Source organism: Ambystoma mexicanum, chromosome 6p, assembly GCF_040938575.1.
Source record: "Ambystoma mexicanum isolate Mex_15411 chromosome 6p, UKY_AmexF1_1, whole genome shotgun sequence".
Classification (NCBI taxonomy): Eukaryota; Metazoa; Chordata; class Amphibia; order Caudata; family Ambystomatidae; genus Ambystoma; species Ambystoma mexicanum.
In genome coordinates, this window is record NC_090935.1 from 74,306,149 (window position 1) to 74,330,225 (window position 24,077).

At 43.2% G+C, this 24,077-nt stretch overlaps 1 protein-coding gene across 1 annotated transcript in view; it reads left to right on the forward strand.

The window, feature by feature from the left end:
* LOC138510670 (vomeronasal type-2 receptor 26-like) overlaps positions 1–24,077 on the forward strand; it is a 318,905-nt gene that overhangs the window by 109,644 nt on the left and 185,184 nt on the right. The window contains exon 3 of the mRNA XM_069626450.1: positions 21,148–21,384. Within this exon, the coding sequence (XP_069482551.1) occupies positions 21,148–21,384 (237 nt within the window). The remainder of the gene's footprint in view (positions 1–21,147; positions 21,385–24,077) is intronic.

Below are 24,077 nucleotides of genomic sequence, written 5' to 3' on the forward strand. Positions count from 1 at the left end.
TTTTAGCGCAACACTAATATTGAGAGAGACCAAAACCCTCATTCCGAGTAGGGCGGTAAGGGATACCGGACACCGGTAAGGAGACCGGTGCCGGTAATCCCTTAGCACCCTACTACGAGGTCCCTTAGCGGGTCCCTTCCTTAACGCCTGGTCTGACCAGATGTTATGGAGGGGACCCGTTAAGGGAACTGGGTGCAAATAACGGCTTGGCATACGCCGGCCCGTTATTTGCACCCTCCCCATTCCCTATGGGGGCTCAAATTGGAATGGGCAATGGTTCGGTGAATGGGGACTTACCGGTCCCAGCAAGGTCTGAATAGACCGGTAAGTCCCCATTGCACCAAACCGGACACAGTACTGTTATTGGTGGCAGTCATGGTGCAAATAGTGCCATGACTACCACCAACCTCGGAATGAGGGCCCAAGTAAAGAGGGGGCATGATTTGAAGAAGATAAATATAATCTTCAAAAAGGAAGATTACTTAAAATGGAAAATAACAACCAGTATTGCCTTAGCCAAAGAAAGCCAAATACAAACAAAAGAGGATACTGTTTCCCTAGTAATCTACAAAGGGGGAGACCTGAACAAGAGACATTACCAGCAGTTAATTTGTGTTGTAGAAGGCACCCAAAGATAGCAGGAGAGAAACCCTCTTTGTAGAAATCATCGGGGTGGGGGGGAGGAATATAACCTGCTTTGCATGTGGCAAACAAATTAGTGGAACAATCAACATCAATGTCTATTGTATCCTAATGGAAGAAGGTTTTAACCCCACCTTATTTGTATCCTAATGGAAGATGGTTTTAACCCCACCTTATTTGTATCCTAATGGAAGAAGGTTTTAACCCCACCTTATTTGTATCCTAATGGAAGAAGGTTTTAACCCCATCTTATTGTTGAAAGTGTAATACTTATTAAAGAAGCAGTTTTCTTCTTTACTTTCCACATTGAGGATCTAAGCGAGGAAAGTCTGAAGCATCGTAAACCTCAACACATGCTACTTGTAGTAGTGCTAGGAGTTTTATCGTGGCAGTCGTGTATACCAGGAAAGGGACTATTAGTGGTTAGTCCTGGCAGGTTAGTGGACCAGGAAGATGATAAATGAAATACTGCAGTATGGTGGAGGGTTGTGGTGGAAAGAAATTGGCAAGTCCACTAATGTGTAATGATGAACAGTGTTGTAACCATCCTGACAAGATATTATTATTTATGAAGCTGAAATGTGAAAGTGCTCATTCTTAAAAGAAGATAAGTCATATTGAATTCTAACAAAAAGTGTGCAGAAAAAGTTATTTAGTCTTTTTAAGTAAGAGTTTGTGTAAACTTTGGACAATCATTTTGAAAAGTGATAAAACTTGTTGACCAATACTACCATCCAATGCCAAGGAAAGGACTCAGGGAATGAACTTTGTGTGACATTTGGAAATTGGCCATTGAAAAGAACTTTCTTGGGCAGAAATGTTATTTTTGAAAATGCTGCATTAATCCTTGGGAAGAGGATACCACCCTGGTTACAAGTATATTTGCTTGCAAAGTTTTATGTTTACATATAACTGTTATTTTGTGCTGTTAGAAGGGCCATCTAATACTTGTATAATGGTTGTATGTATAAGTGTGAGGGGCAATATTTGAGTGTTTTCCTTCAGTCTTTGTTGGACAGGCAGGGAATTCTGTGTTATGTCATGGAAAAGTGAGGCGTTTATTTCACCCATATTGTTTAATAAAATGGCTACTTGTGAAAAAATGATCTACTTGTCTGAATCACATTTCTGATCCCTCACAATGCTCTTAACAACAGGGAGCCAGTGTACTTGGCGGGTACAGAAGAGATCTGGGCACACCTAGACATAAAGGTGGCAACTCTTGCTGCAGTATTCTGCAAGACTTAGAAGCGCTGCCAAAAATACGCCAAAAATAAACAAGAGAGGATACACCGGAGCTCTAAATTGGGAAGTAATATAGGTGAGAATCTTATGCATAACTTTAAGTTGGAAGTACCTATTCTGGAAGATTGCACTTATCTGGAGTTGGCAGAAAAAAAACTCAGAGATTTCTGCTCCAAGATCTTTCACAGATGAAACAGGAGAAGGAAAAGGGCCCAAACCAGGTGGCCAGAAGGCAGTAGTGCAGAAAGCAGCGGCAAATGTGGCCCCACTACCAGCACCTCCGTTTTCTCCACATTCATTTTAAGCCAGTTGTTACACATCCATTCTCTGGCGGCGTCAAGAAGAGACAGATCTAAACAAATCAAGATTTGGGTATCATCAGCATGGGACTAGAAGATGAGCTTGGTTGGATATAGCAATTGAACAAAACAGAGGAGAGGGCCGAATGCTCAGGGACACTGCAAGGGATTGAGTCCTATATGAAAGGAAGGATAAAAACCAAAATACAACAATACCAGAAAGGGCCGCCCTGTCAGATGATCGACTAGGACGATGTGGTCAATTATATTAAACTCAGTGGCGCTGAGCACGCCGCGCCCACATGTTACCTTCCTGGTTGCTGGTCTTTTTCGCGTCTTAAGGAGCTCTCCAGCCTCTTTTCCTTTGCAGATGAGGAGAAGGTACAAGTGGATCTTGGTCACCTGGCCCAAGCCTCTCCCACCTGGTGCATTCCTGGTTGTTGCTCTTTTTCCCCTCTTAGCACACCCTGCCCACCTGGTGCCTTCCTGGTTGCTGCTCTTTTTTGCATCTTAAGGAGCCCTCGAGCCTCGTTTTCCTTTGCAGACGGGGAGCAGGTGCAAGTGGATCTTTGTAACCTGGCCTAAGCCACAGCCTCCTGGTACCTTCCTGGTTGCCACTATTTTTCCCTAATTAAGGAGCCCTCCAGCCTCTTTACCTTTGCACATGAGGAGTAGGTGCAAGTAGATCTTGGTCACCTGGCCTAAGCCCCACCTACCTGGTGCCTTCCTGGTTGCCACTCTTTTCCCCACTTAGCAACCCCCCCACCTGATGCCTTCCTGGCTGCCGCTCCTTTTACCCACTTAGCACACCCCACCCACCTGGTGTCTTCCTGGTTGCCACACTTTTCCCTCACTTAGCATGCTCTGCCCACCTGGTGGCTTCTGGTTGCCACTATTTTTCCCTACTTAAGGAGACCTCCAGCCTCTTTTCCTTTGCAGATGGGGAGCAGGTGCAAGTAGATCTTGGTCACCTAGCCTAAGCCCCACCCACCTGGTGCCTTCCTGGTTGCCACTATTTTTCCCTACTTAAGGAGACCTCCAGCCTCTTTTTCTTTGCAGATGGGGAGCAGGTGCAAGTAGATCATGGTCACCTAGCCTATCCCCACCCACCTGGTGCCTTCCTGGTTGCCACTCTTTTTCCCTAATTAAGGAGCCCTCCAGCCTCTTTAGCTTTGCACATGAGGAGTAGGTGCAAGTAGATCTTGGTCACCTAGCCTAAGCCCCGCCCACATGGTGCCTTCCTGGTTGCCGCACTTTTTCCCCACTTAGCAACCCCCCCACCTGATGCCTTCCTGGCTGCCGCTCTTTTCCCCCACTTAGCACGCCCCGCTCACCTGGTGCCTTCCTGGTTGCCACTGTTTTTCCCTACTTAAGGAGACCTCCAGCCTCTTTTCCTTTGCAGATGGGGAGAAGGTGCAAGTGGATCTTGGTCACCTGGCCTAAGCCCACCCATCTGGTGCCTTCCTGGCTGCCGCTCTTTTCCCCCACTTAGCACTCCCCGCCCACCTGCTGCCTTCCTGGTTGCCACTGTTTTTCCCTACTTAAGGAGCCCTCCAGGCTCTTTTCCTTTGCACATGGGGAGCAGGTGCAAGTGGATCTTGGTCACCTGGCCTAAGCCCTACCCACCTGGTGCCTTTGTTGTTGCTGCTCTTTTTTCCCACTTAGCAAGCCCCACCCACCTGGTGCCTTCCTAGTTGCTGCTCTTTTTCCCCACTTAGCAAGCCCATCCACCTGGTGCCTCTTGTTTGCAGCTCTTTTTCCTTATTTAAGGGGCCCTCCAGCCTCTTATCCTTTGCTGATGGGGAGCAGGTGCAAGTGGATCTTGGTCACTTGGCCTAAGCCCCGCCCACCTGGTGCCTTCCTGGTTGCTGCTCTTTTCCCCACCCTTAGCTAGAACCGTCCAACTGGTGCCTTCCTGGTGGCCGCATGTGTCCCTACTTAAAGAGCCCTTCAGCCTCTTTCCTTTGCAGATGGGGAGCAGGTGCAAGTGGATCTTGGTCACTTGGCCTACGCCCCACCCACCTGGTGTCTTCCTGGTTGCCACACTTTTCCCCCACTTAGCATGCTCTGCCCACCTGGTGGCTTCTGGTTGCCACTCTTTTTCCATACTTATGGATCCCTCCAGCCTCTTTTCCTTTGCAGATGGGGAGCATGTGCAAGTGGATTTTGGTCACCACTGTGTATGATGGGGGATGTAGCACAGAGAGAGTCATATACGTTGAAACTCAGATCTGCAGAGAACGTGCATCGGGGAGCAGTGATGTTGCAGGATATCCCATAAGAGAGAGAAGCTCTCCGATTCTGGCATTCTACTCTGGTGTTTGTCATTCACTGGATTGTGTGAGGAGCAATGCGGGCTACCTGTGTAGAAGATGAGGGCCGTTGGGGTGTGACCGGATCTGTTGGGCTCCCAGGACCCGACACGACATTATATAACCTTTATATGTCAGACTGTTGCTGTCTGAGGATTGGGGGTCGTTCTCTGCCATGCGGACAACCTCATCCTATTAAATTACACATTCCCGGGGGGAAAAGCTATGTTTACAGCATTGTGTAGTTACGCGCCTGAGAACAAATTAAGCATAAATATGGGGAAAACCAAAGTTTTGGTGGTGTTCTCAAAAAAAGGCAAGAGACTTTCAGCACAACCCTGGGAAATCTAGAATATGTTGCAACCTACCCATACTTCCGTTTGGACATAAGTAGCAGCAAATCATATATTCAGGTGGTGGAGGCAAAGAAGACCAAAGCCTTAAGATCAACCCAGCTGATGCTGAAGTTTGCAAGGGATACAGCTGGTTTCTCCTTGGAAGGAATAATAATGTTGTTTAAACAATGCTTCTGCCCATGGTGCTCTACGGGTTGGGTGCCATTGCATTGTCAGATCTGGCCTGGTTAGATGTAGTTGAAGAGAGTCTTTGTCCACTAAAGGGGAGTCTTTCCTGGTGAGGTGCCACTTGCCTTTACTCCTATGGATGGTGTTGCGGAGCTGGCTCTCCTCCCGAGCCTCACAGGGGAAGGCACTCCCTTGGGTAGGAGGGACACATGCCCTTGATGTGTTATTGTCTCCGGAACCTCAAAATGAATACAACTTTGAAAAAGTAAACTCAAAGAGAAAATTTAGTCAATTATAAAAGAGGAGACATCCTAAATCCAGGTCCAGCTAGCTGGGATATCACCTTCAATGGCTCCATTAAATCTAACCCGAAGCAATTCTTTCATCAAATGTAAAAACCTAGCACCATCAGTGAATTCATAAGGATACCTATCCTGTATATCATTACATTTGGCAGATACATCTGATTAAACAAATTAAGTTCAATTCAAATCCCCTGCTACAATAACATTTTCCATGTTTTTATTGGCAAAACCTATAAAATAGAATGCCATTAAGTTTACCAAGGAGTTCAGCTTTTGCTGAGGCATTCAGGTTCCAATAAGTATTTATAATTGGAAGGTTATCCAACCAGCAAATGTTAGTACTCTGAATTTCTAATGCTAAAGTCTAGGAAAACTATTAGAAAGAAAGAACTTTGATTGAAACTGACTGCTACCAATAATAACCCAAACGGTCTACTTTTAAATCCTTTCTAGACCGGTTAAAGAAAGGAAGAATAACCATCTAAATACCAACCCTTCCTTAGCCAAACTATTTGGAATATAATTATGTGATAGTCTTTCAAATTAAAAAAGTGCTTATCATTCCTCAGCAGATGTGGAAAAACCAATAGTATTCCAAAAACAAGGTTTCAATACTCAGGTGCTAAACTCTAGCTTGCGCAGATGTATGTACTGATGGTAACCACGTCAATCATCTAATATAAGTTGCTGATTAATAGGTTTATTAGTGATACAGATTATCCAATTCCCTGCGAAACCAACTTTGCAACACATTTTTAGCACAAGGATCTCTTGTGTCCCGATTATCTGGTATAAACAGTTCATCACCCATCATAGGGAGCATACTTTTAGAGGTTCCATAAATTGCAACCAGATCTTATAATTTGTAATATATAGTAAGTCCCACAATTTAGGATAATATCTTGATCAGTTTTCCAAATAAATTACCTATACACTAGGACAATGTAGCATCAATCACTTCATCAATCACTTCATCAGAAAGAATCTGTACTGAGGTGGACTCCTTGGGATACTAATTTATTTATTTTTATATTATTATTATTATTATTTTTTTATTGTATTTACCAAAAATTCATTAGTTTTAACAAAATTGTCAAAGTCTATTTCTTCTGTTTTCGTCACGAGAGCCGTAGAGAGGAGCACTTGTATGACTTAGCTTTTCACTTCTTGTTCTTTACTTTGTTCTATCAAGATGAAAGCCTGTTGCAAAATCTTTGCATTGGCAATTGCCCAGGATGTTTTTTGTCCGCTAATTAGCCGTTTCCACCAAGTCTCCTCTTCCCGCAAGATTGAGGCCTCCAGAACAGTCGGCAAATAGGCCTTTCTCAGGGTTCTCAGCGCCGTGCAGGAAGTTAATAGATGTCTAATCGTTTCTATCGCCTTTTCCTCTTTGCATAGTCTACATAAATTTGATGGACTGTTTCCTCTGATAACCAAAATTTGGTTGGTTGGCAACAAATTTAGCCTTGCTTTCATAAAGAGCTGTCTCAGAGGCTAACTAGGGATTTTTTTGTAAATTTCGGCCGGATCATTGTATTTTCTCTGTAGGGGAGGTAGATGGTTTAAAAGTTTGTTCTCTTCAACCATCTCTAAGGTAGCAATCCAGTCTAGTTCCTCCAGTTTTCTCTTTACTCTAAGAGGGTTGGTCAACAGCTCCTCTTGCGTGCAAGCGACAGAAGTTAGTTGAGCCTTCTTTTTGTCCACCCATGTTATCAGAGTTTTGGAGTTGCCTGCTTTGATTTCCATCGCCATCAAATTGTATAGTGTTGGTGATTCTGGTATAAGGATTTTCCGGTGTCCGGTCAATTGGTCGACAACAAACTGGTCGACTGCAATTTGGTCGACACCATTTGGTCGAATGCCAAATGGTCGAATTTTTTTTTTTTTTATATATGTGTTTTGTGGGTTTTCGTGTGGGGAAAAAAAAAAAAAGAAAAAAGGGGGTTGGGGGGGGCCCCCCCAAAAAAAACCAAAAAAGGGGTAAAAAAAAAAAAAGAAAAAAAAATTGACCATTTGGCATTCGACCAAATGGTGTCGACCAATTGTCCTGTCGACCAAATGTTTTCGACCAATTGACTGGTAACCCCGGACAAAGTGTTGTTTTCCACTACGGCTTTTAATGAGATCAATCCCAGTTCTTTTCTTATTGCCGGTAGTGAAGTAGAGTTTGGAACCGACAACAACGACCTCCAAAAAAAGGCTTCAATCTTTGGACAAATTTTTACCAGCAGCAGAGGCATGGCTTGAACTCTGTATGTCAGGCACGGGATGACCTTTGCCTTGTAGTATTTTAATACTGGTAGCAGCGAGAAACGCCCAAACTTATTGTCCAGCATTCTTGCCTGTGTAGTCATTTTTCAGACTTTGGACCAGATAAAGTTTTGCATGTTTGTCTCCTGTTTGGTGTTGTCCAGCATGACCCCCAGTTATTTGAATTTTTGGACCACTTCCACCTGCATATTGTCCAACGGCCATGATGATGTTTCTCACTTTTTCTTTTTGCCCAAAATCACTATTTTCGTTTTTTCAATGTTGATTAGAAGTTTGTTTTTGTTGATGTACTCGACCAGATTAGTCATTTGGCGTTTGAGACCTATTGGAGTCTGATCGACCAGGGTTATGTCGTCCGCGTAAAGGATTCTAGGGACTTATACAGACCCAACCTTTGGTGGGAAAGCCCTGACCAATTCCGTTGATTCTTTGTAGTCTCCGATGAATGCCGTGAACAAAGCTGGCGCTAGAGGGCATCCCTGTTTCACGCCCCTCGTGATTGGAATACTAGTCGATAGCAGGCCCCTACCATTTAATTTTACTCTCATCGAAGTGTTAGAATAGAGTGCTGTTATCGGGGCCAGGATGTTTTTCGGACAATTTGCTGCTTCGAGTTTGTGCCATAGTAAAGTTTGATTCACCTTGTCGAAAGCCTGGGTGAGGTCAATAAAGGCTAGATAGATATTGGATGATCTCTCTAGCGCTTTGCTTTTCAGAAGGCTGAGAATCATGATGTTGATTGATGCTACCGTGTTTTTTTGGTAGCCAACTTGAAAGGGATCGTGCAGTGAAGCAGACTCTAACCAGGCTTGGAAAATCTTGAGTAGAATCATACCAAAAACTTTGCCTATACAGTCCAGGAGCGATATCGGTCTGTAATTTGCCGGATCAGTTCTACTCCCCTTTTTAAAGATGGGTACTACCACCGATGACGTCCATGATACTGGCACTGTTTTAGTTGTGGCACAGTTTTTGAAAACTTTGCTGATGAACGCCGCCCACTCTTCTGAGAAGGATTTAAGGTCTATGTTGGAAATACCATTGGGCCTGGTGCGTGCAAGGTTTTTAATTTCCTTATGATGCCTTTGATGTCCTCATCAGAGAAGTTGTGCCATTTCTGGTGTTGTGCTGTTTCCTCACTTGCCTTTTTTTCATCCGGATCTTGAAATAGGACTGAGAAATGTGTCACCCACGCTTCTTCACTCACGCAATTTGCCTGCGACGACGTAGGGTGCGCCCCTGATTGTTTGATAAGGGACCAAAAGTCTCCTGTGTTTTTGCTTCCTAATTTCTTTAGCATCCCCTCTGCATCTTTTTGGTACAGGGAGATTTGGTGCTGTCTCAGCCACTTTCTTTTATGAATTCATTAAATCCACTTCCATGTTGCTTTTTTCTGCCTTTTTTGTAAGGCTTCTTACTATGACTCTTCTTCTCACTAAGATTTTGTCATATTGATGGCTTTGCATGTTTTTCCTGACCACATTTTTCTTTTTCATTTTTATTTTGAAAGGGCTGAGTAGAGGTTGGTAATCAGGGATTTTGACTGTCGATGTATCTTTACATTGTCCTTCTTTGCGATAAATGTGATTCAGAGATTTTACCCGCTCCGCTGTCAATTTAAGTCGATTCCCTTGACCATTTAATTTAAGATAGGATTCACAGAGGATTTGCTCTCTTTTCCCTATTTCCCATGTGGCAGCTCGCTTTTGTTTTCACAATATCAAAAGTTGAGGCAAGGCTCAAAATGTTGTCTGTAGCAAAGATAAAATCAATGGTCGCACTGGAGGTGTCTCTTTCCCATGACGGGACCCGATCTTGCTCGGGAAGGCCTTGTCAAAATCGTGGCATCCTTGTGAGGTCATTAAATCAAGCCATTTTTTGCCCCTTTTTTCTGCTGGAGTTGTTGGTTGGTGTCCAGTGGCCCCTTTTGAGGTGCATCTTGCATTTAAGTCTCTGCATATTATAATACGCATTACTTTTAGTTCTATTAGTAATTGGTCCAATATGTCGCTTATGCTCCTCAAAAAATCCTCATCTGAGATGCTCTTTGGGTTCCAGTATACAGCGATTATTGCTACTGGTAGATCTACGGTATGCTTGGTATGTTGGTTCGAGATCGTCCATTTTGTTAGTATTGCTAAGTGGTGTATTGATGATAACAGCATGTTTTGAATGCTGATGCCGCTACCTGATCTCACCGCTAGGACAATCCCTGAGGAAGGGCGACCCCCTTCACTTTTCTTTGCGGAGGAGAATTCAATCGAGAAGCCATCTAGATGGGGTTTTTCCAACAGCCATGTTTCTTGTAGGGCTAAGATGTCAAAATTGGCCAAATTTACATCGCCTTTTTCTAGTAGATGTTGGTGGCCTCGCGTGTTCCATGATCCCATGGTCAATGTATAAGATAATTGCTTCTTTTGCGTACACGTCACTCGAGGATCCTCACCGAGGGTGACTAGCTGCTATTTCCTGGCATATGCCGATATGGTTTTTGGTAGCCACGCTCATAACTGCTTCATCTGAGGGACAGCTATTCCTGTTTTCAATGTTTGCTGATTCATGATATTAGGTGTTAATTGGCTGTCTCGTGCCTTGGCAGTTTTTACTTTTATCGGAGTTCTTTCTTCTCTATTGTCAGATCCCCTGCCTGTTTTTGGGGTTGTGAGATCTTGAGGTGGGTCAGAACTGTTTCTTCTCTCTTTGGCACCTTGCCTATTTGGCTCTACTGGATTAGGCACTACTTTGGCGGTGTGGGCTCGCGGCTTTATCATATGCCTTGGTAGTCTGCGGGAATTATAAAGCTCCTCCATTTTCGATTTGTATCAAGGTGATCTAGTTCTACTTGAGAGCTTTGGTTCATCCGCCTCGCTTGCTAAGTTGATTTCTGAGTCATCCCATATTGCTAGGAGGAAGCCGTTTTTGGAGAGTTCTGTAATCGCCTTACTGATTGACAGGGGCATGGTCCTGGCCTTTATATGGATATATGCCTTTGCCGTTTCTCCTCTATGATAAGGTTCTACCCTTACGTAATCTTCTGCCCTCAAGATGTTTAGTAACTTGGTCGTGCCCAAGATATTTCTTACCGTCCTCCTGTTTAGGACCATATTTTCCCGATTTTTGCTAGATTGTTCTAATTTCAAGATTACAAGGCTTTGGGGTTTTTCTTTTCTGTTGTGGTTGGAAGGTCTCCCTCTTTCCTTCGATGGATGTCTCCTTTGGGTGTCTACTTTCTCCCTCCTTTCAACCTCTCGCTGTTTGTCGGTTCTTACTTGAGGCTCATATGCCACCCTGTCTGCTACTTTTAATCTACTATTTGCATGTTCTTTCCCATCGCTATTTGCCTTTGCTGTAATACTGTTCTTGATGCTTTTTGCAGAGTCTAGGTCCTTGCGATGTTTTTCACTTGAAGGTTCTCTACACTTTCTCTCTTCCACATAATTTCTCTTTAAGTCTTTCTCCTTCTGAGCTCCTCTTTGACTTTCTTCTTCGTCGCTATCTTCGTATAGCGACAGATCCATGACAGACTCGTCCGCTAAAAAGTCATTTATTTTTTTGGGCGAATTGTCAGCAAAAGGGCGTGAGCTTGGTTCGTAATCCTTTCTCTTCTTACCCACGGTACGAAATGACCTTCCATTCATGGTTTCCCTTTCTTTCTCCACTATTTCCGTTGTCTTTGTAGTGGAATTTGCTGCGCCTCCGGGACTGGGCTCTACCCTTTTGGTTAGTTTCAATATTACTTCTTCTTTGGTTGTGTCTGATTTTTATTGTTTTGCTTTGTCCCTCTGCCCCTGTTTTTTTTTTCTACCTCATTCGTCTGGACCTTAGGGTCGGTTTTTCCGGCCTTCTGTGTTCCCGGCGAGTTTGGCCCTTCTTTTTTTTTCATTGGCGAAGTTGCTTTAAAGAAGAAGACCTCCGGTAGATTGACTTTTCCTCCCTCCTTATTGCTGTATGAGTTAAAAATGCTGAAATTGCTGCCGTTTTGATCCTCACTCAATACGTTTTTTAGCTTTGTGTGTTCCGTTTGCGTTGACTTAGCCATCACTCCCATTTTTTGTGGTTTATTGTGTTGCCATTCGTAGTTCTAATTTGGTTACCCTCTGCCCCACCTGCAAGTTTGATCGGAGATTTGTCTTTGGCCATTCTTTGTTTATTTTGTTCTGCAGCACTTATAAACCCTTCTAGGAATGTAAGTTTTGTATGCATCATTGCTATTAGGGCCGTCTGATCTTTCAGGGTGTCGTTGATGGTTTCGTACAATTTGCAGAATGGGTGCAGAGCAATCGTGAGCGCTGACATAACAGTGGTCATATCATTTTTTTTGTTGGAGTGTCTTCTGGCGTCATAGGCCGGTAATCACCGTAAATCTGGCGCCTATTCGATGAATTTAGAAATGCTTCTTGGGTGTTTGCTCTTGTTGGTGTATAGGATTTTGATATAATTGGCAAATTTTTGCGTGATTTCCCTAGAGAATCATCTTCTAGTTTGTCCTTTCCTTGTCGTTTTGGGTTTTCAGTTTCACCCCATTTCGGGATCTCCCCCCTTGGTAGATGGTGTTCAATACAGATTTGTTTACCAGCAACTGTGTCCTCCTTGGCCACCCCTTTTTCCTCGTTTGCGATGTCAAAAACACTGCCATCTCCTTCTGACTAGTTTTGTGCGGGACTATCCTTATTGGCCTCAAGTGGTATAGTATTAGTCGGAGGTGAGTTATTTGGACTCAAACAGTTGTTTATTGTTTTCTTTTCCAAATCTTTCTGAGGGGGGGTTAAGCATTCTGTAGGATGTGGTTTATTTTTATTGATAGCCTCTTGTTGTTTTGCTGGAGATTCCGTCTCAGACAAGGGTTAGGCGTTTGATCTGCAGCAGGTTGATTTTCGCCTGCGGTTGGCCCCGTTTTCCTCACTTTTGATACTGGAGTTGGTTCTTTTAGAGCTTCAAGGATCTCCGCATCTGAGAGTTCTTCCAGATGGTCGTGACTTCTTTTTCCAAGGTTATTTGACACATAATTTGCAGGGATGCGGAGTGCTGTCTTTTGAAAGAACTTTTTGATTGATGATAATTGCAGCTTCTTATGTTTATTCATACGTCTATTGGCAGAGTTCACACGTCCTAGCATCCTAGTGCTTGAGTTGGGTTTAGAGCCTTCTTGTTTTTCCGCCTGAATTGCTTTTGCGGGCGCTGCGGCTTTCTTGGCAGGGTTACATTTGCCCTTCAAACAATCAGTGCTCACAGCCCCTTCCTTCATGCGCGGGCCCAGGGAACCGTTCTGGTGTCCAGAGTGTCTCCTGTGCCGTCCTCCGACTCGCTGTCACACAGAACCCTCGAGTTTGGAGCAGCAACACACCCATTCCTCGTCGACGGAGGCCCTGCTCCGCCCTCCCCGGCTCTTCCCTCCGGGCCCGGAGCGGCGGAGCCTCGCTCACCCCCCAGCTCCGCCAGCCCTCTGCTAGTGCACGGCAGAAGAGACAAGTAGGCCCCTGCCTCGGCAATTGGGATCGCCTGAGGGGTGGGTTGGAGTGCCTTCTTTTCACTGGACCCCGTGCTGTTATCCACTTGTTCTTCTGTGGGGACGGCGTCTGTTGCTGATGACACTGGCGTCTTTGTGGGAGCACTGTTTCGCCCAGGACCTTTGTCCCCGGAGGTTTCAAGCGCCACAGGCATCCCAGCCGCAGGATCACTCCCCGTCGTCGCCCTCCAGCTGCCGATGGGGAGGATCTAACCGCTGACTGCTCCGGTGGGCGCTCGAAATCCGCAGTCACTTTCCGAATGTTGTTGTCGTCGCACCTCAGTTTCACTTTGTTCCGGGGCCTCTAGTCTTACACCATTTATCTGTGCCGTGATGAGAGATGTTGTTTTTAAAAGTCCCGGGTGCGACAGTTCCCCCTTACGTTGATGATCTGTGGCAGATAGACTTAAAGGTGCTGATAAAAGTCATTTTTTCTCGGCTAGCTGGCCCTCTGGGTTAGCGGACAGAGATGCCTTTGTGCTTCTCAGACAACGTTTGTCCATCTCTCCTTCCATTTGTTGATGTTCTGTTGTTGTCGTTGTGGCTTGGGAGTTGTTTGAAGTCGCAGGTTGTAGCATGTCTAGGTTGTCCGGTCTGACTCGGACTGCACAGACTGCTCCAAACTCAGCGACAAGCTCCGCGGCCACTCCACGGCTTCCAGCAGTCTTTATGGTCTCTGTAGCAAGGCAGTAGAAAGCAGAGTGGATGCAAGATGGGGCCAGAAAACGCTAGGTTGAGAGCTTCCTGCACAGACTGCTCCAACCTCAGCGACAAGCTCCACAGTCGCTCCGCGGCTCCCAGCAGTCTTTATGGTCTCTGTAGCAAGGCAGTAGAAAGCAGGCTGGATGCAAAATGGAGCCAGAAAACGCTAGGTGGAGAGCTTCCTGCACAGACTGCTCCAACCTCAGCGACAAGCTCTGCGGCCGTTCCGCGGCTCCCAGCAGTCTTTATGGTCTCTGTAGCAAGGCAGTAGAAAGCAGACTGGATGCAAAATGGAGCCAGAAAACGCTAGGTGGAGAGCTTCCTGCACATACTGCTCCAACCTCAGCGACAAGCTCCGGGATACTAATTGGAATCAGTTCCTAATGGTGATTCCACATCAGTCACAGAATGAGTATCCAAATCAGGTAGATGCGATTCATTTGATTCAAAGCAACAGTTAAAACACATCCAAGCCTTGGCTTTGGTCAAGAAGAATAGAAAATTAGGAAAATTGTTTTTCCTAATGGGAGAATATCAGATGTATGTATTTTCTTCAAAATTATTTCGCCTAATGGAGATTTCACTGAATGCATTTCACCGAATGCATTTTTTTTTATTATGAGGGAGACCCCACACAGTCCCCTTCTCCTCTTTCTACCCTAACTTATACCCTTACCCCACACCCCACCTATTATTCTTACACATTTACCATTTCCCCCACCATTTTCAGTGAAATAAATTCAGTGAAATCTCATTAGGTGAAATGGTATTCGAAAGAAATATGTGGTAACGGAGAATATCACCCTCCAGTGCAGAACTCTACTTGAAAAGAGCTCAGTTTTATTACATACAATTGCAGTTTCTTCCTTGTCCGTGCCAAGTTGCTCTTGTTCTTTATGAAACGAATAGCTTCAATATCTTCATCTGTGAAAGTAACCATTTGTGTTATCTCTTTTGGCTTATACTTAAACGATGATCTTAAGAATGTAATAGAACTATGTTTACTATTAGTCTGCTTATGTTTTTAGATTTTTTTAGACCTTATGACTTCTTTTTTTTTCTTCGTTTGGAAAAAACAAATCATCTCAGGTTTTGGCAAGATAGAAAACGATGTATTGTACTCCACTAGAAGTCCTGGCATTCAAAGTAGATTTCTGTACAGATTATCTTTAATTTTATCACCTAATCACACAATGGAGTTTAAGACTATATTGTGTGCCAGAAGCAAAGAAGCCCCCACATTATTAATCCACCCAGACACTGTTAAAGGTGAGATGAAGTTGGTAAATCCAGGATGCCTGAGCCTGACTGACATTGATTTCTGTTATGTGTTTCGGAAACAGAGAACGAGATTTGTTTATTACATCGCCCGCATAAGTATTAAGACCATAATCAGAAGAGAGACGGTACTCATGAAACATTGTAGAATTGTTGCTGAGTTCCAAAGTCTATCTTAAGCAGGTGTTGTGGTAAGAAAATTGTTACTGGATGCACTAACAGAACTTCAACCTCAAATTGGTAATCCGAACCAAGAATACCTGACCCAGAATCCACAAACTTTTCCTCAGTAGGTATTCTTTTCTTACTAGAATTGGAAACACTCGGAACTAGCACTTATATTCAAATGTGTAGATCTAGGAAAATTGAAAAAATAGAATGACTTCCCCTGGCCATAACGCTCCTCTGCTTCCTACTGCACCTGTGAAAGGGACAGTGAGCTAAAGACTTGGTAGAGTCTCTCCCAGGGGTTATTCACCCAAGAACAGGTCATTGGGCTGTGTTCGTGCTGGTAGAGAGATTCCCAGACCCCCCTTTTTTTTGCATAAATTAACTTTGGGTTTCACCCTAAGTTAACAGGGCGATCCAGACGTGGACCCCTTGCTCACTGTTCTTAGAGAGGCAACAGTTTCACCTCACTGATGATGCCCAACAAGGCTGAAACACGTGTATGGGGTTACTGATGGTACTCTTGTTCAGAGGAGAATTGCCTAGCATTTCGGCGCTGGACTGCCCCTGGGCAGGACAAAGGCTGATATGCGGGGAAATTCCTTCTCTGTGAAAGGGACAGTGAGCTAAAGACTTGGTAGAGTCTCTCCCAGGGGTTATTCACCCAAGAACAGGTCATTGGGCTGTGTTCGTGCTGGTAGAGAGATTCCCAGACCCCCCTTTTTTTTGTTTTAATCCTGAGCTGGGATTCTACTCGTGAACAAACCTTGACTAGTGAGTTTTACCTTTAAGGAGGTCTAAAAGTTTTTCACATAAAAATCATGCGATACTGAGTCAAAAGCTTGTTTAAAATCAATGAACGCTAAAAAGACAGGTTGTTTGGACAATATGCTTTTTGAGGGCTGAGAGAAGAGTTAGATTCAAAAAGGTCCTGACTCCTTTGACAAATCCCGATTGATGTTCATCAAAAAAGGTCAATCGAGAAGTCTCACAAAGATCTTCCCTGGGATATCTAAAAGGGCAAATAGCCTTTAATTTGTGGGATTATTATGGTTTGCCTTTTTAAAAATGGAAATTATAATTGATTCCTTCCATGACGTGGAGATCTGACCTGTTCTAATCAAATTCCTATAAATGACCACAAGAATGGCAGCCCATTCATTTGGATATGCTTGAAGAGTGGCAATCGCTAAGCCGACGGGTTCTGGCTCCAAACAAGCTAAGGTTTTTCATAAAGAGAGTAATATCTAGTTGATCAATGATGAGTTTGCTTAGATCCGGGGTGGTGAAGGGTGATGGAAGTGTAAACGTTGTAGGAGCAGCAAACAAGGAAGTAAAGTGAATTGTCCAAGCTTGTTCGCTTACAGAGTTTAATAACAAGGAGGAAGTGGTGCATCCATTGCTTTTTTTGAGTACATTCCAAATCTGGGAGGCCGATTTGCTTGCAATGGCCGCTACCATCTTCTCTGACTTTGTTTGTGTTTTATTGATTTGCTTGATGGCGTTCTTATAGATTGTTCTTAAGCTACTCCTTTGTTGTGAATGAACAATCGGACAATATTTTCTCAAGGCTCGTTTCAAATTTGACTTGAGGGTTTGAATATGAGTGTCAGAAGTATATTTATGTTTAAAGATTGGTCGTTTCAAGGAAGAAGAGGATTCAGTAATGAGATTTAAGCAATCAGTATATTATAAATTTTACGTAAGGGAATTAGTGTGAAATCTGTGTCATTAAGGTCTTTAATTTAAAAAGACACCATATCAGACAATGCCTCCCTTGATTAAGTGCTATAGGTTGGTTAACAAATTAATGAGGAGCAATCATGCAAGGTATCCAGCTAACCTTTAAAATGTTATGGTCACTGGCTGTGGTAGAAACTACTCTAAACTATTTAACACGTTTGTTGGTGTTTGAAGATATGAAGACATAATCAAGAGTTGCATGTGCAACGTCTGTTGACCAGGTTCCAGCTGGGGGAGTGTCTTCTGCTGTTGTACCATTGAACCTAGTGAAATTTTGTATTTTAATTAGAGCCATCCACTTATCTGCTCTAGAGGAACACTGTTTGGTAGTAATTGTTATGCAATTGATATTAAAGTCTCCTGATATTAAAGATGTTTGAGTTTGGGCATCTAAAAGGATTAGACCCTACATTGCTTCAATATGGGATAATAACAGATCTTCATTAATGGCTAATGGATTCCAATATACATTTAAAAGGGCAGACTGAGGGTAAAGTGGATAGTCAGAGTATGATATTAATCTAACTAGCTGAATTCCTGGGTAAGGAGAGGTCCAGGGTACAAGGTGAATTTGTGATTGAAGTTTGATTGCTACCAAAAGACCGGCTGCAGGATGGCCTTTAGCGAGTTTCACCATTGGAATCAAAGTGATTTTAAAGTTCGGCCATACATGTTACAGTGATCCACGTTTCCTGAAGTACTATGACATCATGTGTGGCTCGGGCTTCAGCTTTTGAGATGATCAAGTGAGAGAAGCCTCTCGTGTTCCACAGAGCCATGGTACAGGAATGCATCTGCTGATTGAAATGGCTCTATTAATTGGAGTAGCGATTGATGTCAAGTATGGCTTTAGAAAGCCATGTACATTTGGACTGTACAAGTGGCATTAGATTGTGCTTGGATTGCTGGTGACAATGGGGAAGATTCTCAGTGTTATCACATTTGCAGCGGATATATAGGGGTTTGGGTTCTGATTCTTCGGTAGGGTAGCCTTGTTTGAGCTCTTGATGAATGTGTCGGTTATTTTTTGTTGTGTGTGACCATGAGTCAAACGTGCTGAGATAAGTTGGCAGTTAATGTGCAGTAATTCTCACACAACCACTTTACTGCCATCATTTACCTCATCCCTGACCATGCCTTTAGGCGACAAAAACACACAAACGTTGGAATGACGGGACCAGGAAAGCCAATAAAAGGAGGCCAAAAGAAGGTTGAATGAGCTGTCACAGAACGAGGGATGATTTGGGGTTGTTTTACTGCAGAGGAAATGTTCGAAGGGGAAACGAGTGAAGATTATTTGGTCAAAATAATCTTCGGTTGTTTCTCCTCTGAACATACCAGATGTGCACAAACCCATCCCCACACCCCCACCCACACCTCTACCCACCTACCAACACACCCCCACCACACCCCCCCTACCCTAACTTACCTTGAATTCCATCTCACTGGTCCCTGCAATGCCAGTTCCCTTTCACTTCCGTGATTAGGAACCAGCGCAGCAGGGTCCTTTCCTTTTTTTTTCTTTTTTTTCAGATGCAGGGGTGTTCCCAGCAACCCCCACTCACTATACTGTATACTGTAGTGAAAGGGGTATTGCGGGGGACGCCCCGCAGCCTTTTTTTTGTTTTGTTTTTTGTCGGGTCAGCTGCAGGGGTGTTCCCTGTAACCTCTGCTCCCTATACTGTATATATTTTTGGGACCTCGGGACAGCTAAGGGGGACACCCTTGCTCACAGTATAGTAAACTGGGGTTTGGGGATACCGCTGCAGCCCTTGCAGCCCTAAACCGAATTCAACAGGCCTACCCAACCAAAGGTCCAAAAGAAGGTTGAACATTTGGTTGGACCTGTTTTTAGATAGATGGATTGTATTCTAATGGTTGTCTCATTTCTTCTTAAGATGTATATGAGAAGTGTGTTTTAAACTGTAACACACAATTAATAAAAAGAATAACACATTTACAAGTAGTGGAAGCAGTCCCATGCATGGTGCCTGTACAATAGCATAATGCTGGTGAGCTATGATGGTGTAACAAATGTGATATATAGTAGGGACAAACAAATGAAACAAAAAACATATATGTAAGAAAAAAGGTGACTTACAAAGGTAACATTAATTTGAGGGGGGAGTGTGTCAACATAGAGAGGAGTACAATAGAAATATACAAAACAACATTATGAAATATCAGTGAAGTTGGTGGCAGTCAGGTGGGGAGGATAGGGGGAGAAAGGCAGGGAGAGTTCTCTCTTTATCAAGTAAGTGAACTGTGAGCCAAGCTTTGAAGATGTCCAGTTGGGCTGGCTTAGATGGTGATGGGCAATGGGTACCATTGGCAAGTAGGGAGAACGAATGGCAGAGAAAGGAGGCACAGGGATGGTCCTGGACAGTAAGTCTGAGTGCAGAGGAGGATCAGAAGGAATGAGATAGTTAGTAAACAGAGATATAATAATTGCTGAAGTCTTCCTGTACAGGAAGATTTCACTAGGGCTGGTCGACACTAGTAAGGGCCAGGAGCTGACAGAAAGAATGAACATTAGCCATGCAGGTTACAAAAGTTTTAGAGCAGGAGGGGGAGAAACAGGAGTGACCCTGTTTAGGGCAGGCAAAGGGTTAATTCTCTAGCTCTCTCATGCCAACTCCTCATGCACCCATACATTAGCAAGATAATGTTCTTGAGTCAACATTGGGATATATCACCCCTGATATAGCCAGCGGGTAGTCCATCACATGAAGAACGGCTTGGAAAACCCCAGAGCACACAATTGCCTGGGAATTGGGAGGGGATGACATAAAAACTGATGCATAGTAAGGACTGTGACGGGCATTCAAGAGGCTGAAAAGGTTCAAGAGCCAGGAGTGACTGGAGTAGACTCTGTGAGATTCGTCCCAGAGGGGGGAGGCCTGGTTAAACCATGGAGAAGAATCATGCTGACATTGTATTTCCAGTTTCCACTTTATGTTGACTCCCTTTGTAATTATCACCCACAAATGAAACATTAGGTATATGGTCTTGTAGTATTTTTGTGTCCCAGGGACCTCTGTAAAAAAGGTTAATTGCATTTGTAATTATAATGCAATCAAATAAGAGTAGTGTTTGAGTCTGTAAACAAAGAGAAACAAAGAAGAATGACCATACAGAGAGGGCCACCAATGGGTTGCTCTGATCACGGGTGATCATGCCCATGCTGAGAGGCACAGCTAGATATTTCAGCTCTTGCCTCCATCCTGCTGCAGTGCCCCTCAGACCCCTCCTGATTTGTACACGTCTGCCTGCATGCCCTTGGGGAAAGAAAAACTCCCAGATAGATTCAGCATCAGCATTCATGCCATCACATCAGCCTTCCAAAGACCTGAAAAACAAGTTCCCATTGGCGTGTCCATTTACCAGTTGCATGGTGGACATCTTAGTTCCAATTTCTCTACTAATATTTGTGCCCATAACATTCAAGGCATTCTTCAGATGTGCCAATTAACATATTTCTGTGTGTGCCAGGTTGTACTTGCTGGTATCACCCTGCTACCTGCATTACTCAAGTGACAGACTGTACCCCCCACCCGGAAAAGCCCACCTAAGACAACATTATCACCTACGGGTAGCTCTAAGAGTTGTCTAAAGATTAGTTTCTTCTTTGACATACCATTATTTGGCAATCTCGGAGCTAGTCTAATTTCTTCTTATGTTATTTTCCTGGAAGTTGTTTCTGAATGCTTGTGACTACATGTATGTTTAATTGTACTGTATTTTGTGTGTGCCGTATACAGGAGATATCGATTGTTCACTTAACCTGCTTTGCAGAACTCACTCTTACCATTATTTGGAATTTTAATTGCCAGATGTCTCACCTTTGCTATTTGTTTCCTACCATTCTGTAATGCCTTGCTATGTTTCAGTTTTGATATGAGAAGTAGGGTTTCTGTGCCATTTGTCAAGGCTCAAAACATGTCAAATAAATAAGTTATTGTTCACAAAATAAAAGTAGACATGCAATCTCAAATAGAAGTGGAAGTCAAAAGTACAAGCCAGCACTTCCTACATATGTTATTCTATGTTTCACAAGCACATGTATACCATGCTGTAATTTAAATGCAGAAATATATGTCATACACCACCCAAATGCACATTGGTAATATGTATTTCTTTTTTTTTTTTTAGTTAAATAAATTCCTCCAGAATATTCATTTTAAGACACCGGCTGGAGTTGAATTTGCTTTTGATGATACCGGGAGCGTACCTACGAAATATGATATAGTAAACCATATATACTTTACTAATAAAACCCCTAGATGCATTCTAGTTGGAGAATTTGACTCCTCTGCAACACCAGGTCATCAGCTTTTCATCAACGAAAGCGCCATCCAATGGAACTCTGTGGTGACAGACCACCAGCAGGTGAGCGCACAGACCTGTCTGGTATACACCGCCAACCGTGAGTCATCTGTGGCCATCAATGTCCTATGAATCTGAGCCCATTGCTCAACTCATGCAACAGAGGGCCCAATGTATGACTGCTCTTCATCAATTAACTTTGGCAATACTGATATCAAAGCAATAAATACATCATAAAACCATCAGTTTCATCAACGCCATCCACCCAAAGAACACCCATAACATACATTTCCAATCAGTAACATGTGCCATGTTTAAATATAAAAGGCACATGCAGGGGTTGGACAACAAATTCCAAAGCTCAATGCACTTGTGAAATAGGACATTATTGCATAGGTATCTAAATATAAAATAAGTTCCCCCAAGAGTATGCATTGAGCAAACATTCACAGTGTGTGTTATTGTAAAATAATCTAATGACAACTTCCAACATCTGCATCACAGGGCAGTCCTGACATTGTTCCATACAGAATAAAACTGCTCATTGGACAACAGGTAGTGAGTGATGACTCACACCAAAAGACTTCCAATCATAGGCCATCATCGCATGCATGCTGACAGGCTGATTGAGATGGGCAGGAGAGCTGTGTTACATTTAGCACTTTGTGATAATGTTTCTTTATCTGTTGGTCAACAATTCTGCCAAATCATTTCCAATCTTTGAAACAAATATGTTACTTAACCCACTTATTTGAAAGAAAACTAAAACATGATGTATGTAAATACTATTTAAAACAATATAATCTTCATTATGCCATGTGTTAAGAATAATAATCAGTGCATTGACGGCCATATTTGTTTTCAAGAAACATACTAAATACTGACTAGTCAGTTATTTGCCTCCACCCATCAGACAACGATAGGTTTATCCCATGGACTTTATTTTCGAGGCCCAACAAACCATTGGCAAAACATCAATATGTGCATATTAGTCTCGATTGAGCTATTATCAGTGAGCATCTTTTTCCCTGATTGACCAGCCACATTCAAGAAGTTGTTCATGGAGCCTGGTCATGTAGTTCCTTGTCTGACCATTTGAAACAGGCTTGAATAGTTCTTTGAACTAATATTCCGAATGATTGAAGGTAGAAAGACATGGACTGAGGACTTACTTTAAGCTGCTGATAGTGGTTTCTATTCTTTATCTGTTAGCTGTTTGTGTAATCACAGATTTAGCCAATTTATTTAGGATTATTTGATGGTCGAAAAAAACAGTTTACACTGATTGTCTAGTCTGAGTAATCCACTTGCAAATATGCACCTTATGAAGAGAAAGAACATGTTTTTCAATGTTCTGATTTGGAATGGATATGTTGTTAGGTCAAATAAAAGCTTGCAGAATTCTGACAGTTACGGATGATTTATCAACCAAGGGTTTACTTTGTCATGCAAGTTAATCAGCTGAAGTGACCCTGTGGCCAGTAACGTTTTAAAGAAAATGGGTGCACTGTTTTGGCCAATAAGTGTAGCAAAGTTATGGACCACACTCCTGCAGCATATCTTCCAATTTAGTTCCGTACACCCTGATGGTGTTACAGAAGCATTTCACCGTTGAAAGCGCAATTAGCAGTCGGACAAAAAGTCTATTGTCCTGGGCCAAAATGAATTTCTTTTGCACTATAGCAATTTCTGCTCAGGTGCTACTTGTGCTTCCATTAGTGCAACGTTTCTGTATTAAGGTAACACTTCTTTAAGGCCATATTTTGCAGAAAATCATAATTTCTCCATCAGCTTGTTTGAAATGTGTGGAGTGCTGCTTGGCTTGTGTACCCTAGGTGAGGTGTTCTTACTAAAATTATGTCTCCAAATGGACAAAATGTGGGACTAAAAACAAGAGGACACCTTTGGGATAAAAGCTTGGTAATTTCTTTTTACAGCTCCTCTGGTAACACATGAAGTGACATGTGTTGACATTCACTACCATTTTCTTGGAACTCATAAACAAAGCCCATACCCATATATGTCTCTTTGTAGGGCAAGTGGTGTTCTTGATATTAAGACCACATCATCAGGATCGGCGAGGCATCGAATCAGCCTGCCTCCTTCCGGGGAAATGTCACATGTAAGGGAAAGATGATGATCAGCTATTTCCTTTTGATATACATAGACCCCAAAAAGAGGCCAATGGAAGATAGCAAAGAATTCAGTGTGATCTCCCATTCTTCCTGTCGTTGACATCTGTGCCTATGTAGAGTTGAATACTTAGACCTAACATGTGTTACTCTTTATCCTTATATGTAAATCTCCCCCCCCACCCCACATGTGTGCACACTCTTGGAGAAATATAATTCCTATCACAGATCAGAAAGCACCTTACAGCATTACGTGGTAACCAGAACATCACCAACACTTTCGGCTGCAGTACCATAACACCCACATTGGCTAAGTCTGTGTGCACGCTCATAATGAAGGGAAAAGAGCTGGGCAGCTTTGGAAAATGGTGTGCCACGGGAATGCATATATCAACTCAACTAGGGGTATAACATCAATGTTGGTCCCATAAGCTGTGATACCATGCACTGACATGAGAATTAATGTAAGGATCTGAGGTGGAGTTCTTCACATACCACCAGACAAACTGTAGTCACTCCTGAAAATGCTGTAGCGTTGTGAGTGCTTGAGTAAGGGACACCAAGCTTTACCCACTGGACCAAGTGAAACATAGATGATATCCCCTTTGATTCAGGCCAGTGTTG